Source organism: Tenrec ecaudatus, chromosome 11, assembly GCF_050624435.1.
Source record: "Tenrec ecaudatus isolate mTenEca1 chromosome 11, mTenEca1.hap1, whole genome shotgun sequence".
Taxonomy (NCBI): domain Eukaryota; kingdom Metazoa; phylum Chordata; class Mammalia; order Afrosoricida; family Tenrecidae; genus Tenrec; species Tenrec ecaudatus.
The window spans coordinates 13125777-13143055 of record NC_134540.1 but is presented as its reverse complement, the minus strand read 5'-3'; the positions used below and the strand labels follow the sequence as shown (position 1 = coordinate 13143055).

At 51.5% G+C, this 17279-nt stretch overlaps 1 protein-coding gene across 1 annotated transcript in view; it reads left to right on the top strand.

Annotated features, from left to right (window-relative positions):
• The window catches only part of ATP7B (ATPase copper transporting beta), a 47782-nt gene that overhangs the window by 4495 nt on the left and 26008 nt on the right, over positions 1-17279 (top strand). The window contains exons 2-4 of the mRNA XM_075562877.1: positions 6556-6804; positions 10105-10268; positions 15293-15454. Coding sequence (XP_075418992.1) covers positions 6556-6804; positions 10105-10268; positions 15293-15454 — 575 coding nt within the window. The remainder of the gene's footprint in view (positions 1-6555; positions 6805-10104; positions 10269-15292; positions 15455-17279) is intronic.

Sequence of the window (17279 nt, the reverse complement as noted above, 5' to 3'; positions counted from 1 at the left end):
TGCAGCCACAGGGTCTAAGTCAGGAGGTGGCTTATGAACAGATTATCTTGTTTTTCACAGACAAGCTTCTTGGAATTCTTGGGATGCTGGGGGAAGGGGCTGCACAGACCAGTCCTGGCCCAAACACTTCCATGTTCCCATAATGCCTAGTTTCTCATAATGTCCTGTGCTCTGAGACTTAACCGTGTCCTTAAGGGAGAACTGGGCGTGTCTATGTTTGGTTAGTTGTTCCATATTGAGAGCATTCTTCTCCCAAGTCAGAAGTCACTGGTACCAACACAAAGGGTTGTAACACAGCATAGGGTAGAATTATAAAGGCACTCAAACCGCCATTTAGTTGAGTCGACTCATAGTGAGCTGTAGCCGGGGTAGAACGGCCCCTGTGAGTTTCTGAGACTAGTTCTTTATGGGAGTAGAAAGCCCTGTCTTTCTCCCAAGGAATGGGTTGTGGTTTCGAACTGCTGACGTTGGGGTTTGTAGTCCATCGCAAAACCAGTATGCCATCAGGGCTCCTATAAAGGTGCCTAGAGAGAGTAAAATCTAAGTGGGGGCAGGGAGAGAAGACTAAGAGGTTAGTCATTACCAGCAGGAAGCTACCACTCTCCAGGGCTGCAGGGTGAGGAAAGAGGTGTCACCAGAGCCCGGGTGCCTCATGGGACTGGACCCCTTCGGACCCCAGAGGCTGTAGACAGAAGCTGGAATCCCAGAGAGATTTGGGGAGTGCCTTTCTATCCTCCGTGTCCCTCATGTTACCTCACATGGTCCAAATTCAGCCAGAAACCAGATGGCCAGTGAGCCCAGACAAGGGTCTAGAGGAGTCAGGCCCCTGGATAGAGAGAGAGCATGGAGCAGGGACAACTGGGCTAGGAATCAGACCAGAGAGGTCAGTGGCAGGTATGGAATTTCAGTCCACTGTGTTCCTGAAGATGCATCTTCTGGCTGGTCTTTGTCTAGGCGGTAACTAGAGTAGTTCGGGTGGTAATTTTTGAATGAACGAATGAATGAGTGAGTGGGTGAAGTGAGTCATTGGATGAATATACCCATGGGTATCGTGTCAAGATCTTCAGGCACCTGCCTCGTGTTTCTCCCACTCCTCGGGTAAGGCATTTGTGGTTCGGAGGCAGCATTCTTCCCTTCCACGCGGGTTTGATTCCGACAGTCATCGATGTTGCTGTGCTGCTGAGCAGGTTTCAGTGGGGCTTCTAGACTGAGATGAGGAAGAAGGGCCTGGGGATCAGCTTCTGAAAAGTCTGCCCATGAAACCCCATGATTCACAGGAGTCCAGTCTCCTGCCAGCCATGGGGATGGCAGAGGGCAGGGCAGTTTTGTTTTTGGTTTTCTCCATTGGACACTGTCTTTGTGAGCCAGGGCCTGATTGAGGACAGCTGACATGTCACTTTCAGGGGTGTCCTGCATTCATCCCAGCATGTGTTAAGGCCTGTTGGCTGCCAGGCATCGTGCCGACACCCATGAGGTGCTCGCACCTGTCCATACGTGGTCCATAGGGATGGAGCGTCCAAGGCAGGGTGAAATAAATGAGACTGGAAGGTGCAGGCAAAGTACCCCGGGGCTTCAGAAGGTCACGAGTTATCCAGCCTCTGGCTGGGAGGCTCCCTAAACCCTTGGCGGTAGAGGCAGCATGGAGCTGACGTGGAAGAACAGGTAGGATTTCAGCAAACAGAAATGGCTGGGGCCCCAGACTGCAAAGCAGGTAAGGAGAGGGGGAGCATACGCTCAGGGGTGGGGAGGTGGGGGGCCACCAGGCATGCTGTGCAGCAGGCTGGTTGGGATGGAGCTTAGGGTATTAGTAAGGGAAGCTAGGTCAGATCAGTTTTCCTAGATTTTCTGTATGTTTGATTTGTATTGTTTGGGGGTTTTGTTTGTTCATATTAAAGTGTATCTCAGAGGTGTAGTGTCATAGGAGGTCACCCTCTTGAAGCTGTGGTATCGGATTTCTGTTTTTTCAGTCTGTGAAACCCAGGATCGATGAATTTATAGGGACAGGAAGAATAAGGGGCTCAGGGGGGCAGGGTAATACCATGGGGGGGTGGGGGTGGGGGGAGACAATGTCAAGGAGACCATTGCAGGAAAAGAATGGTTGGAAGGTGATTGTGGTAGCAATTGTACAATACTACTTGATGTGATTGAAGTGTGGAATGATATGTGTATTAAATTCCAATTAATTAAAAATTTTAAAAAGACAGAAAGGCCTGTTGTCAGCCACCAGCCTCCCTCCCCTGGGTCCTAGAAGCACCTGTCACCAGGCCTCCCTGCTACCTGCCTTTGAACCCCGTGGTCTGCTCCCTGCTAGTGGCCACGGTGGCCCTACAAGTTCTGCCGAACACCTCCAGAACCTGCTCTGTGTCCCTGTGACCTCTCTGAGCCCTTCTGGCTCTTCCACTCGGGTGGGTTCTGCTCTGGGCGTTGAATGCTCTTCCCCCACGCATCTGCATGGCTGACTCCCTCATTTCTCTCAAGACCCCTGACCCACCCAGTTTACCACTGCAGCCTGCCCCCTCGTCTCCACCTCTGGCTCTCCGTCCTTGTCTCTCTGGCACCCATCTCCGGTGAAAGCCTGTGCCTGATGCGGTTTGTCTTCTGTCTGCTTCCTCCCTGCCGCGCAGGCGTCTCTCTCCCCCTTGTTGCCTGTTCTCACTGCCCGGCCGGCCACATGGTGCTGGTCCCTAGCTGCCCTCAAGTCGCTTAACAATTGGAAAGGCCGCCGGAGTCCCGCCCCCTTCCGGCGATTGGTTGAGGATCCAATCATTGTGATCCAAAGGGTTTTCATTGGCTAATTTTCTCAAGTAGCTGGTCAGCCTTGGGAGGTCCAGGGAAGCCTGTCCTGCATCAGCTCTTTAGCGGCACCTGGCACGTGGCGGATGGACGGGGGGGGGGGGGGGGGGGGGGGGGGGGGGTCCCCACGTGGAAGGTGAGGTTCTGCCATTGACCCGGACCCTGGGTTGACATTCCCTAAATATCTGTTGAATTGAGAACTCCTGGCCGAGGGAGGTCTGAAACGTTAGCAGAGGCCTTTGTCCTTAACCTGGAGAGCAGTGGGCGGCTGCACACGCTGTCCTAGCGGAGCCCTTGCGGTTTTCACCTTCTGCTGGGAGTCAGTCTCTGGGCCTGGGGTCCCCGGACCATACACTTGGGGGAACACGGGGCCAATTGACATAGGTAGCATTGTGGTCAGGAGAAGGACAGGAGAGGGGAAGAAAAAGAGCAGAGATTTCAAAACTTGGGGCGTTCATGGGTTATGTGTTGGACTTCTAACTGCAAGGTCAACAGTTCGAAGCTACTAGCCGCTTTGAGGGAGAAACAGGACTTTCGACACCAGTAAAGATTCAGTCTCAGAAATCCAAAGGACCCAGAAATCAACTCAATGGCAGTGAGTGAGTGAAGGAGTGAATGAGTGAGTGAGCAAGGGAGTTTGTGGTTTGGAGGAACTGCAGCAGAAACAATTTAGGAGAAGCCTTGAGCCAGTTTTGTGCAGATGTTGCATTTGGGTTTGATTTTTTTTTTAATCGTGATTATAGATCTTAAAGGCTGTAGTTGGAAATGTACAACTGGTATCCCAGCACAGAAGACCGGCGGAGTCCATTCATAGCTCCTAGCCTGTCTTTTCAGTCGCAAAATGAGGACAACAGAACTGGCTCCCTCGGAGGGTGCTCGTGAGCCTCAATTAAGCTTTAATACGGAGCACAGTGCCTGGTACACAAGTGCACAATAAAACCTGTTCAGCTACTTCTCCCATGATGTTTTGCAGGCCAGTGTGTCCAGGCATCCCGGTGCAGTGGGTTCAGTGTCGGGCTATCAATGGAAAGGTCTTTGGTTCAAGCTCATTCTCCAGGACCAGGGAGAGGTAGTCTGCTTCTGGCAAAATTGACAGCCTCAGCGACCCTGAAGAGCAGGCCCACTCTGTCCTGCAGGGTCCTGCAGGAATCAACTCTGCCCCATAGGTGAGGGTGTAGTGTGGTGTGCAGGTCAAGGTCCCTCCCCCCTCAAGAGCTTAATTCCGGTCAGAGGGAACAAAAACAGGAAAGCCAAGGGAGAATAAACCTTCACTTGGGGAGACGATGGTATGGAGAAACGTAAGCAGGGTCAGGGACGAGGAGGGCGGGTGGTGAGGGAAGGCATTCTGAGGAGGCCACCTTGAATGTTGAGAAGGGTGACACCTATCTGAGGAGTCGAGGCCAACTCCTAGTGACCCTGTAGGACAGGGTGGAACTGCCCCTGTGGGTTTCTGAGACTGTGGCTCTTCGTGGGACTAGAAAGCCCGGTCTTGCTCACATGGCACACAACTGGTGGTTTCGAACTGCTGACCTTCCCGATCACAGCCCACTGTGTAACCAACATGCCACCAGAACCACGGAAAGGCGTGGAGGCCAGAATGGAATGCAGGTTCTGGGACTGTGGGGAGGCCGTGTGTGGCTGGAGGGGCAAGAGTGAGGTCCTCTTGGAAATGAGGCTTAATAATGGCGGCAGCAGCTGCTGTTACTATTAATACACGATTAAACTGCCTACCTTGAGTGAGGGTACCAAGAATGAGATTGAAGGTGAGTTTAATTCTAAAGAAAAGCAATTGGTTTGTGTACAACTCATAAATTCCATGTTTTGTATATGATCTTCCAGACTCTTTCTAATGCATGTATAAAATATTTCAAATAGCTCAGTTGGTCAACCCTGGTGGTGTAGTAGTTATGCATCGGGCTGCGAGCCACATGGTCAGCAGTTCAAAACCACCAGCAGCTCCGAGGGAGAAAGACTGGGCTTTCTATTCCTGTCAAGCAGTTACAGACTCGGAAACCCACAGAGGGTCGCTTTGAGCCAGCATTGACTCGCTGGCAGTGAGTTTGCTTTGGTTTTCTGAGTAATAGCTTCCTAGTCTCTTCTTGGCCCCATAATTGATTTGAACATGCCATGCAGGTGCCTGTGGGCCACGTGCCCCGGCTGCTCAGCCTGCCCCGGTATGCCTGGACTCTGATGGACACTCAGCTTCCTGATGGCTCGCTCCCCTCCCATTCACGTAAATAAGGTTGATGGACATCTTAGAGGCTAAGTCTTTGTGCATTTACTTAATATTGATTATCTAATTTTATCTAAAGTATAGTTGCTGGATCAGCTGTAAATAAGCATTTTTATTTCATTTCATTAGCAAATACGGAGCCTCTACTAAGCGCCAAGCAGGTGGGGGCACTGTTGAGGTTTTTCCCATACTGTTATTAAATAGTCTCCTAGAAATCTGAATGAGGTCATATGCCCCCACTCCTTGGGTGTTTAGCATAGCTGGATAAAGGGCCTAGGTTTAGCAATGCTTTTGGAAGGAGCAGTCAAGACGTCAACCGATGTCTTGCCTTGGGTGGACCCGCTGCACAAGGCTGCTTGAAAAAAATATTAAAGAGCAAAGATCTTTCAGGACCAAGGTGTGCCTGACCCAAGGCATGGCATTGTCAATGACCTCATTCGTGTGCATGTGAAAATTGGATAGTGAAGACCAAAGAATTGATGCATTTGGATTCAGTACTTGCAAAGAATCGTTCACAGTCCCACGAGCTGCCAAACAGTCAAACGTGTCCTGGACGAAGTACAGCCAGGCAGCCTCTCGGAAGCCAGGGGACTGAGATGCTATCTCACATACTCTGGGCACGTTGCTGGGAGAAACCGCACCCTGGAAGAGGACGCCATGCTTGGTAGTACAGAGGGGCAGCGGAAAGGAAGACCCTGTACGGAGATGAGCGGACACAGGGTGCCACAAGGGCTCAAGCATACAAATGCTAATGGTGGGGTGCCGCAGGACTGGGCGGTGCTCCTTTCAGCTGTCCATGGGGCCGGCACCCAACCACAGCCACCACACAGGTTGGCTTTGGTTTTTGTTGGTTGGTTTGCCGGGCTGCAGGCGGGTTCATTCCTGTCCTGCCCCTTGCTGAGACCTTGCATGGCCACCCTAGCCATCCTGAAGCAGAAGCTCTGTTCAACAAGATCCCAAGGTGAGAATGGATCTTGTTAAAATAGAGGTTCTAATTCGGTTTATCTGGGGTGAAAATGCCACGCCTCAGCATGAGCTCAGACCATAATGAACCCAATTCAAAGGTCCGTTTGTCTTAACTTTGTTTGGCAATCCCTGATAAAAAAAACCAACCAGACAAACAAAACTCCCAGTCGATTCAGACTCAAAGCAACCCTGTAGGACAGAGTGACAGCCCCTGTGGGCATCTGAGGCTGTCAGTCGTCACAGGAGCAGAAACCTTCTCTTGCTCCCTCCAAGCAGCTGGTTAAGCTGCTGACGAGCAGGTAGCCATACGACACCACCAGAACTCCTAGCAACCTCTGGAAGGCCCACATTTAGTTGGGTGTACTTCGTTGTTAGCACCTGGCAGGTTCGTGAAGGGATTATCTGTAATTATCTGTGGATAGCAATGCGGGTGAATCTTGAAAATGGATGATGTACTGGGAGAACAAGGAAGGACTGAGCAAGTATTAGAGGTTGGATTTTAAAGGGAGAAAAAAATTTAATTGTTCTAATTTAACTTATCTCTGACTTTTTTCCCCTAATAGACAACTCTTCCAGCAACCATACTGGAAGCCCGGGTGTTGGGAATTCTGCGGTACAAACTCCAGGTGGCACACCGATGTCTACACAGGCGCCCCCTGACAGGAGGTCCCCTCGGAGCCCCCGCCCCGGCCACTCGTCCGGCTCCCCACCATCTCCCGAGGTGGCTCCACAGAAGTGCTTTTTACAGATCACAGGCATGACTTGTGCCTCCTGTGTGTCCAACATAGAGCGGAGCCTGCTGAAAGAAGCCGGTGAGAAAGCGCCGTCCTGGCTGACCCAGGAGTGCCGCTGCCCTGGGGCCCTGGGCTCGGTTCTCCCTTCAGTATTCACCAGCATTGATCAGCAGGCCTGATCATCCAAAAGCAAGCTGCCCTTGCGCTCACACCCAAACCCACTGCCATCACGTCGGTGGCGATTCATAGTGACCCTAGAGGACAGAGTAGAGCTGCCCCACTCTTGGCAGTAGCAGAGAGCCTCGTTCTTCTTCCTCAGCGCCTCGGGTGGCTTCAAGCTGCAGACCTTGCCGTTAAGCATGCCAGCTTGTTACCTGCAGCACCATCAAGACCCCGGGGCCTTCCTTCATTGGAGACAATATACCGTAGATACTCGTGTGTAAGCCGTGTTCGGCACATTTTTTATGCAGTTTTGTGGTCAAATTAGATGCCTCGGCTGATCTTTGGGTCGGCTTATACTCGAGTCGATCCCGGTAGGTCTCTGACAAAGTTAGCCACAGGAAACCCACTTCAGGTTACTGGGGCCCTGCATCGGGGGGCAGCTTGATTCTCGTGACGTGATGTCTATTCCCATTGTCTCATTCTAATCTCATCACCCCTGACTCTCACGTGTCGATCGGCTCGCTTTTGTGAAGGGGTTTCAGTTTCTGATATTTCACCCTGCCGTCTGTCCATCGAGCCCATCCCATGGTACAGAGCCACCAAGGATTTCCCTGAAACTGCGTCCCTCACATCACCTCTTCACCCGAAAGTGCAACCAAAATCCTGTCCCGGTCTTTTTGCTTGAATGAAGATATCACCCCTCTTCAAATTTATTTTGTTGTTGTTGTTTGTGAAAAGCCTCGTACGTAGCCAGACTGCCATGCCATCCATGTCAGCTCCTTCCTCCCGAGCTGTTTCCACGTGCCTTTCTGCTCGGATGGGTCGTTACTATTTCCTGGAACTCTAGCAAGGAAGCCTGGTGGCTTAGTGGTTACGCACAGTTCAAATCCCCCAGCCACTCTGCCGGAGATGTCGATGTGCTTCTGCAGAGATGTGCACGTCTCAGATACTCTAGGGAGCTGGGGTTCCAAGCAACTCCATGGCAGCAAGGCTGAGTTTGGGGGCCCTTGAGGAGCCCTCGTGGTGCAGTGGATAAGTACGTGACCACCCACTGGAAGGTGGGCAGTTTGAACCCACCAGCTGGTCTGAGAGAGTGAGGTGAGGCTGTCGGCTTGGAAACTGATAAGGCAGTTTTGCTCGCTCCTGGTGAGTCCACGCCGGCGCAGTGGTGGTGGGTTTGGTTTGGGTTTGGAGCTGTCAGCTGTCCTCAGATGGAGGTTAGAGGACTGTCTGTCTGTGGCCCAGGGTCCGACTGCTCATAACATGGACTTATAATAGCACACCATTTTTCATGTGTCCGATGCTGGAAACATTGAGCCCCTCCTGATCCCCCTGAGGGTGCCTTTACCAAAGTTCCTGGGCAGTTCCTTTCACTCACCTGAATGAGGCTTTCGAAAGCACCAGCCACTCGGAGGGAGCAAGGCCAGGCTTTCTACTCCTGTAAGGGGTGCCAGCCCGAGAAACTCACACGGGCAGCTCCACCCTGTCTTAGCATTGCTAGGACTTGGCATCGGCTCCATGGCAGTAAGGTTTTGTTTGTTCTTTTAAGAAAACAAGCCCTATGGTGTTAGTAAGAGAGTTTGTGGGATTTCTTTTTCATTCCTAAAGGGCCTTAGGAATGGGGGGGGGGAGAATAAGGAAAACTTCTTTCTGAAATTTTTGTATATTTTTCTTTTTAAAAGAGTGGAGGAAAAATTAGCATATCTTGGTATAGCAATAGTTGATAGATGCAGGTGCTAGCCCTTTTTTTCCCTTTGGTCTTTCTTAATTTTTTTTCTTTACATTTTATTAGGGGCTCATACAACTCTTATCACAATCCATCCATATACATACATCAATTGTATAAAGCACATCCATACATTCTTTGCCCTAATCATTTTCAAAGCATTTGCTCTCCACTTAAGCCCTTTGCATCAGGTCCTCTTTTTTTTTTTCCGCTGCCCCCTCCCTCACAATCCCTTGATAATTTATAGATTGTTATTTTGTCATATCTTGCCCTATCTGGAGTCTCCCTTCCCCCCCTTCTCTGCCGTCCATCTCCCAGGGAGGAGGTCACATGTGGATCCTTGTAATCAGTTCCCCCTTTCCAACCCACTCACCCTCCACTCTCCCAACATCGCCCCTCACACCCCTGGTCCTGAAGGTATCGTCCACCCTGGATTCCCTGTGCCTCCAGCTCCCATATGCACCAGTGTACAACCTCTGCCCTATCCAGTCCTGCAAGGTAGAATTCATATGGTAGTTGGGGGGAGGAAGCATCCAGGATCTGGGGGAAAGCTGTGTTCTTCATCGGTACTACATCGCACCCTGACTGACCCATCTCCTCTCCTAAACCTCTCTATGAGGGGATTTCCAGTGGCCGACAAATGGGCCCTGAGTCTCCACTCTGCACTTCCCCCTTCATTCACTATGGCATATATATATATATATATATATATATATATATATATATATATATATATATACACACACACACACACACACACACATATTTTTTTTTTTTGCACGATGCCTTATACCTGGTCCCTTTGGCATCGTGATCGCAACTAGCCCTTTCTTTAAAGAGTAAATAAATTAGAAATACATGTAACAAACCAGGGTCAGCTCCACAGGTGGTTGTTGTTTTGATTTTTTAGTTCCACAGTTTTTGTGTCTGTGAGTCAGTGGCCTCACATGTAGTCAGTCAGTCCTATTGGGGCAGAGTCTCTAGTTCAACAAAATCCCCAGTCGATTCAGATGCCCAGTTTAGTTGGAGAAGCGCTGTTCTGGGAGAAACACACGAGTTCATTCCAACCCATAGGGTTTCTGAGGCTGTACTCTGCAGTGTCGAGTGTGACAGGAGCAGCTGGTGGAGTCAAACTGCTGACCCTATGGTTAGCAGCCCATCGTGTAATCTGCTGCACCACCAGGGCTCCTTTGTTCTGGGACTGCCATTCTCAGCTTTGGCTGCACATTGGAATCACCTGCAAAGGTTAAAAACAAAAACCGATGATGATGGCAGCTGCCTCGGATCCTGAGAGCCCCCCTGAATTGCCTAGGTCAAGATCCAAACATTGTGACAGCCAGGAGCTCCCCGAGTGAGCCAAGAGCACAGTCAGTCCTGACAATACTATTCCAGGGGGCTTCTGGTACCATGTAAGCCTGTGCTAAACTCCACCTACCCCCCACTCCGCCAAGCCTTGCCTAGAGGGTGATGGCTGTGACCTGTTGTTCCAGGTATCCTCTCCGTGCTGGTGGCCTTGATGGCCGGAAAGGCAGAGGTCAAGTATAACCCGGAAGTCATCCAGCCACTGGAGATCGCCCAGCTGGTTGAGAGCATGGGCTTTGGGGCCACAGTGATGGAAGACTACACAGGCCCCGAGGGCAGCTTCGAGCTGGTTGTAAGTACACTGGCCGGGTGAGCAAACCTTAGTGCTTTGGGGCTCAGGAGATGCTGGCTTCTGATAATGCAGAGGAATTCCCGGCCGCAGCCGTCCATCTGCTCCGATAGACCCTGTGTGGTGTTGCTGGGTTTTCCTCCGAGACCAGCAACAGTGACCTTGTCGTTTTCTGAAGAGCCATCAAGTGGTGGGTGCTGCTGAGAATGTGTTGAGGGTGCTGGGGGGGTGGGGTGTTGGACAGCAAAGAACTTAAAATGTTGGGCTACAAGGAGCTTGGTGGTTTGGGGGAGGTTGACTCTTGTGGTCCATGGCCTAAAGGAAGCTAGGCTGCCGGCTATCTTGAGACCAGGAGAAGGGAGAGCAAGGTTGGCGTGGTAGCCAGCGCCATAAAAAGCAGGTGGACGGGTGGTTCTTTACTTGGGTGCCTAGGTGGCTGTTGGTCTCCATAGTATCCTAACATATTCAGCCTGAGGCTAGTGGCCAGCTCCCGTGGCATTTGAGAAGGAAAAGCAGTATTGTTTTCTGTCTACCCACCATCACCCACGTCAGCAGGACATTAAAAGCAGCAGGGTTTTCAGTGCTTAGAACACGTGCTTGCAAGCACTTCCCTGCACAGTCCCCTCCGTGTCAACCAAGGCAGGGTGAGTAGATTCGCCCACAAGGAATTGAGTTGTTTCCTCCCAAGGTAGACAGCGGCTTTGCATTCCCAGATGTGTTTAGGGGTGAGTAAAAGGGTGAAGAAAACACACAGAGGACATGGCTGCACTTGGAGCGCCTGACAAGGGCTGGTCTTTGTCCAGTAAGCCATTGGCTTCTCGAGGCCCCTCTGTGTTGGGGGCCAAGGGCAGGGCCTGCTGGACCGCAGCCACGAGAGCCAGGTCCTTGCTGCAAGCCTTCAAGACCGACCTGGACGGCCCCCACCCCGCCCCGCCCTCTCTCAGGTGGCTGGTGGAAAATCTCAAGAATATTATCGCCCCACCCCGGGGTGATTCAGTCCTGCGCTGCCGTGTCTAGTCACAGTACTGGCTTCTCTCCCCTGTCCATGTCTCCCACCCAAGTGCTTGCCCCGCCCCGTGGAAGATTCCGTGGATAGGCTCTAAACTGTCTTTTCGGGTGTGAACTGGAGCCCCGCAGAGAAGATTGCGCTAAGGTGGACAATGATGGAAACGAGCGGCAGTGGTGTGGAGGATGAATCGGATTGCGCCTTGTTGAGGCAGAGGGGATGAACGATGAAGGCAGCCCCGTTAAAGTGACACTGGCAACTTGGAAAATGGACAGTCCACCGTGTCCCTTGGGGGGCTTCAGAATGACACCACCGGTGGTCTCTGGGTTGAATTGTGGCTCAGGGCCTGCTCATATTTAGTGGACAGCCCTTAGTAGCTCTGCAGGAAGATGCAGAGTTAGGTGAGGAGGAGGAGGAGGAGGATGTGGAACCCTTAAGTCTCTGGGGAAAGCGGTCTGCACCTGTACCAAGGTGCCACAGACAAAGCTAAAACTCCAGTCAAGGATGAAGATGATGGTGATGAAGCTGCAGGAAGAGCTCCAGTGAAGGGATCTCTGAGGGGTCCTCCAGCCCAGAATACCCCATGGTCAGCCCAGCAGGGAGAAGACCCAAGCCCATCAACACCAAGGTCCAAAGGTCAGGAACCCTTAAAAAAAATAGAAGTCAGGAAAATCTCCCCAAACACTGAAAAGGTCCTAGTTCTGTAGAAGATACTAATGTAAAATGCAGGCAACTGTAGACATGAGCGGTTCTCTTCCTGAAGTGGAAGCCAAACCCCATCAATTCTGTGAAGAATTGCTTCCTGGTGCCTGACCAGGAAGCTTGTCAAGATCTCAGGCCAAGGAGGGAGTGTCTTTAAGAAAATAGTTTAAACGGTTTGTTGAAATTTTCCATCTTATTTCATTTCTTTTATATATGTGTGTGTGTGTTGGACAGGGTTCTCTAGAGAAATAAAACCAGAATGCTAATAATTTTATATATATATTTATACGGTTGGATATATAACATAAGAAACAGTTAATTAAATTATAAAGCAGTACAAATGGCTCAGTGCAACTCACTCCCATGAGGCAATTGTGAGACACTGGCAGGCCCTCAAGTTTTGAGGGCCACCAGGTAGTCCTCTATAGAGCAATTCAGGCTATCTCGGCACAGGCAGCAAACAGCAAGGCAGGTCACCAACAGTCAGCCATATGACAGGGTCAGATAGTCCCCAGCTCAAGAGATGTAAATTCCAATGGTGTGGTGAAGCAGGTCTTGAAAGAACCTCAAATTACAGCGACACAGTGCACAGGTTAGGTGTCCCACAGGTAGTGTAGCTTGCAAATTGAGGCAAAACACAAGCAAGGAAGCCACACATTGGTCCAATGATCAAAGAACAAGAGACAAGAAAGGTGAGGCTTGCCGAACCATTTATCTCTCTGCCCTTCAATTAATCCCACATGTGTTTATTGGCCAGGTTATAAGAAAATAGTTTAAACAGTTTGTTGAAATCTTCCATTTTATCTCATTTCTTTTATATATATATAATTTTATTGGGACTCTTACAGTTCTTATAACAATCCATACATCAGTTGTGTTGAGCACATTTGTACATATGTTGCCATCATCATTTTCAAAACATTTTCTTTCTACTTGAGCCCTTGGTATAAGATCCCCCTTTTTTCCTCCCTCCCCCACCCTCACGAACCTTTGATTAATTATAAATGATTATTTCCATATCTTACACTGTCGGCTGCCTCCCTTCACCCATGTTTCCTGTGTCCCCCTCCCCCCCCCACCGTGGGGGAGTGGGGGTGGAGGGTTATCTTATTTCATGTCTGTAACCGTTGCTGTCCTTATCAGGCAGAGTGAGAACTCACCCAGCCATGTCTGATCAGTGTTGTCCAGGCTCCTTTACCAGGAATGGTGATCCATGAGGCTTGCTTAGTTTTGACAGGTGGAACCCCACCCTTGCTTGGGTCTAAGTGCGTGTGTGGAATGTCCTGATAGGACGCAGTGGTTGCAGTGGCCAGACAAATGGAGATGGTGGGAAGACAGAAGCATTGCACGTGAAAAGCCCAGTATTTTAATAAAGTAACATACGTATACATTATTTGGTAGGATAACTTTCTTAAGCACAGTTTATTTTTTAATAAACAGTGTCAGGAGTAAGGTACTGCCATGTGCTCAGACATTTCATGTCTGTGTTGTTAGTATCCTGGAAGGAGCCCCGGTGGCTTAGTGGGCATGTGCTGGGCTGCTAACCACAAGGTTAGCAGTGTGAAACCACCAGCCTTTCCATGAGTGAAAGAAGAGGCTTTCTACTCCTATAAGGAGTGAACAGTCTCAGAAACCCACAGGGTGGCTCGACCCTGGCCTATGGGGGCACCATGAGTCAGATGGTTGTGAGAGAAGGTGCTGACCACTGATACTTGAACAGAGCAGATTGCCTGATCAGTATACTAGATTACAGGGACAGCAGGTCACGCGTCACCCTCTCCCCTCCTGTCCAGGGACACAGCATGGTGAGGCAGAAGCGGACTAGGCCCACTGTTGACACTGGCCTGGAGTTCTGGCTGGTGCAGGGCCCTCCCTTCCCTAGGCCAAGCCTGCCCCTCTCCCGGCCCGCCCTCTGGGCTCGGCTCCCTCTGCACCCCTCACTGAGTGAGTGGCCTGTGACCAAGCCCCTCGGGGCCACCATTATGCAGGGCTCCACGATAGGGTTGCTGTGAGCACGCAGGAGCCTCAGTCGGTGGCCGGCCTGGATGGCACCTGCTGCCGTTCTCACTGCTGCCATGACCACAGAAAGAAAGCCGCAGAGCTTCACCATAAGCCTTTCTACAGCCCTGTCTGCCCCAGCCACCTGCCGGCACACGAGCTCCTCCCTCATCTTTTCCTTGGCTCTATGCCAAGGGAGATGCCCTTCCCTCCCCTTCCTCCTTAACCCTGAAAGGGACCCTCATCCCTGGGTACTTGAATCTGGTATCATTGATGCCAGTTCCAACTGCAGAGGTGTTTCCAGTCCACATTTCCAGTAACTTCTCACAAAGTGTCTGCAAGAGCACACACGTGTGGCTGCATGTGCAAGAGCCTATGTGCTGTGGACCCCAGAGAAATTTCACAAATTCCTCTACACCTCCCCTCCCGCTTCCCTGCCCTCCTCTTCCTCCTCCGCCTCCTCCCCCTCCCCCTCTCCCTCCTCTTCTCCCATGAACTCCATTGCCGCAGCCCGGCCTGGACACTTGGCTCTGCCCTGCCTTTGCCTGCTCTTCGTCTGTGTGCCACCTCACGCTGCCCCTCACCTGTCAGCGCCCTGACCGATCACCTCAAATTTCACCTGCTCCTGTCACTTCCTAAATCCTTTCCTCCTGTAGATAACCAGGAGTGACCTTGTCGCCCTGGCGCCTCCTGAGGGCTCAAGCCAGGGGCGGGGGGGGGTGGGGGGGGTGGATAAGTAGCAGCAGCCAATCCTGGATCAGGTGGCCAGGGACACTCAGAGCGTGCAGAGCGCTTCACAGAGGTGTGCAGCCTAGTGTGGGCAGCAGGGGACATGCTGCATTCTCATGCCGGCATAGCCCGGGAGATGAGAGGGCGAGACGGCAGGGTAGAAATGGCTTATGGACGAGAAAAAAACCAAACTCACTGCCTTCGAGTTGATTCCAACTCATAGTGACTCTAGAAGACAGGGTAGAATTGCCCCTGTGGGTTTCCGAGACTGGAACTCTTTACAGAACAGAAAGCCTTGTCTTTGTCCCGGAGAGCGGCAGATGGTTTCGAACTGCTGACCTTGTGGTTAGCACCATGGTTATTGGAGCCACAAGTCCAGCGCAGGAGGCTGCCAGGTGTTCTGTGATGGACTGGCAGCTCTGGCCTGTAGTGGGGCAGAGCATCACTGTGCCCCGGGAGTTTAGAGGTGGGGGCCTGAAGTCTTGTGAGGAAAGGCTTGTTTGTGGCTGCCTTTCACCAGAATTCCCCAAGGTGCCTTCGGCCTGGCCTTGTCCCCACTCCGTGGGTGGGATGTCCGTCATCTGTGTTACAGATCCGAGGGATGACCTGCGCCTCCTGTGTTCACAACATCGAGTCCAAGCTCACAAGGACAAACGGCATCACCTACGCCTCCGTGGCCCTCGCCACCAGCAAAGCCCACGTGAAGTTTGACCCTGAGATCATCGGTCCACGGGATATTGTGAAAATCATCGAGGTGAGCTATTCGTTATAAAAGTATGCCTGCCATTGTGTGCCACCAAATGCCATCATGGAAAAATGAGAGCCTAGTCTCGAGAAACATGAAGATCCCCGACATCTCTCCAACCTGGCCCAAGTCGGGCCAAGCACATGTGAAGGGAAATCGATGTGGTCCTCTGGGGGAGGGGGTTGCTGTCACTTTCATCCCAGATGTGAACGAAGACAAGGGGTTCTGGGGGTGTGCGGAGGGTTACACATGGGGCTGCTAACGACAAGAGCAGCAGTTCAAAACCTCCAGCCGCCTCATGAGAGCAAAGTGAGGCTTTCTACTCTTGTAAAGATTTGCCAGCTCAGACACCCACAGGGCCGTTCTGATCTGTGGCGCTGGGTCACTAGGAGTCACGATCGACTCAATGGCAAAGAGCTCTTAACTGAGACACCGTCAGAGCCTCACTATCAGGCACAAGGGACTAAGTAAGGGTGGTTGGTTTTGGAAATCATTACACCGCATGGACGTAGGCTTGTTATACTGGGGTGACTTGCCATTTCGGCTTAGGGAAACAGGTTGGCGTGGTTTTCATGCACCCCCTACCTGCCTTCTGCTTTCTCCCTCAGTTTTTCCAGACGCATGCCATTTCCTCTTGTAGGTCTATGTGATACTGGACTATAGAAAATGAGCTTTATTGGTGATTTGAGTAGGCTGTGATAGTCAGCCAAGACTGAACAAGAGGAACTGACTTGTACCAAGTACAAGTCACGATAAATCCTGTTTAGCAGGAACCCCAAATGCAGTGACTTGTGAAATACAGCATCTTTGTCGCCAAGTTAACGCCCTGGATTTTCTCTTCATGTGCGCAAGCTCTGTCTTCCCAAGGAGACGCGGTCTATTGGAGGGCCTCGGAGAGATTTGGGGGACTTAACTATGAGGCTCCTTCAAACAGGCCATGGGAAAATAGGACAACAAAGACAATGGAGTTGCCCCACAAACCTTTTTGAAGCCCGGATATCCGGTGCTGAGGATGGGGTGGGACAAGGCCTTGCCCTTGGGGAGCAGACAACACCGCCGCCTTCTGGAGTGAGGCCAGCTCCTCAGAAAGGTCCAGTGACCTTGCTCAAAGGGGCCCAGCCACGGGGGACCGATGAGGCTCACACTCCGATGTTGTCGCTCAAGGTGCAGCAACCTGTCAGATTTGCCCCACAACTCCTAAGGTGGTGGGAATGGCACCCAGTAGTCGGATGGGTGGAATAAGCAGTAGGGAGAGGCGGACATGCCTCAATTGCCTTTCCCTGCGATAGTGCCGTTGCAGGCTTCCACCTGTCCCTGGCGGAGCCTGGTGCAGCATGCTCTGGGTCTAGATCGTCCCTCTTGAACTTCTCTGGAACGTCTTTTCCTAACAGGATTGGTTGTGAAGGGATATGTCTTTGGGTGGTGCTCTCTCTTCCACCACAGCCTCTGTTTTTGCGTTGAAGCCCGGTGCTGAGGCTCACCCGTCTGGAGCAGAGAGGGACAGCAGAGTTCCTGGCTCCGTGCCTACTGTCTATTCAGGAACTTAGTGATCAGGTGACCGAGGGCAGGTAGCATAGGGGCAGTGAAGAGGTAAAAGAAGTGCCTGAGTCTATCCCTCCAAAAGAAGCAGGATGGGGACACAGTCACTGTCAGGCCACATCGAGAGCCTTGGCCTCCAGGCGGTTAAGGAATGAGTTATGCAGCCCCCACTACCAGAGGCGTGAGTTCTTGCCCGGTGGGGAGAGCAGAGTCTGGGAGGCTGGGGACGTGAGCGTGGATCTAGCTCTTCTGATAGGGCTGTGACTTTGGTAAGTTACGTAACCTCTCTGCCCTT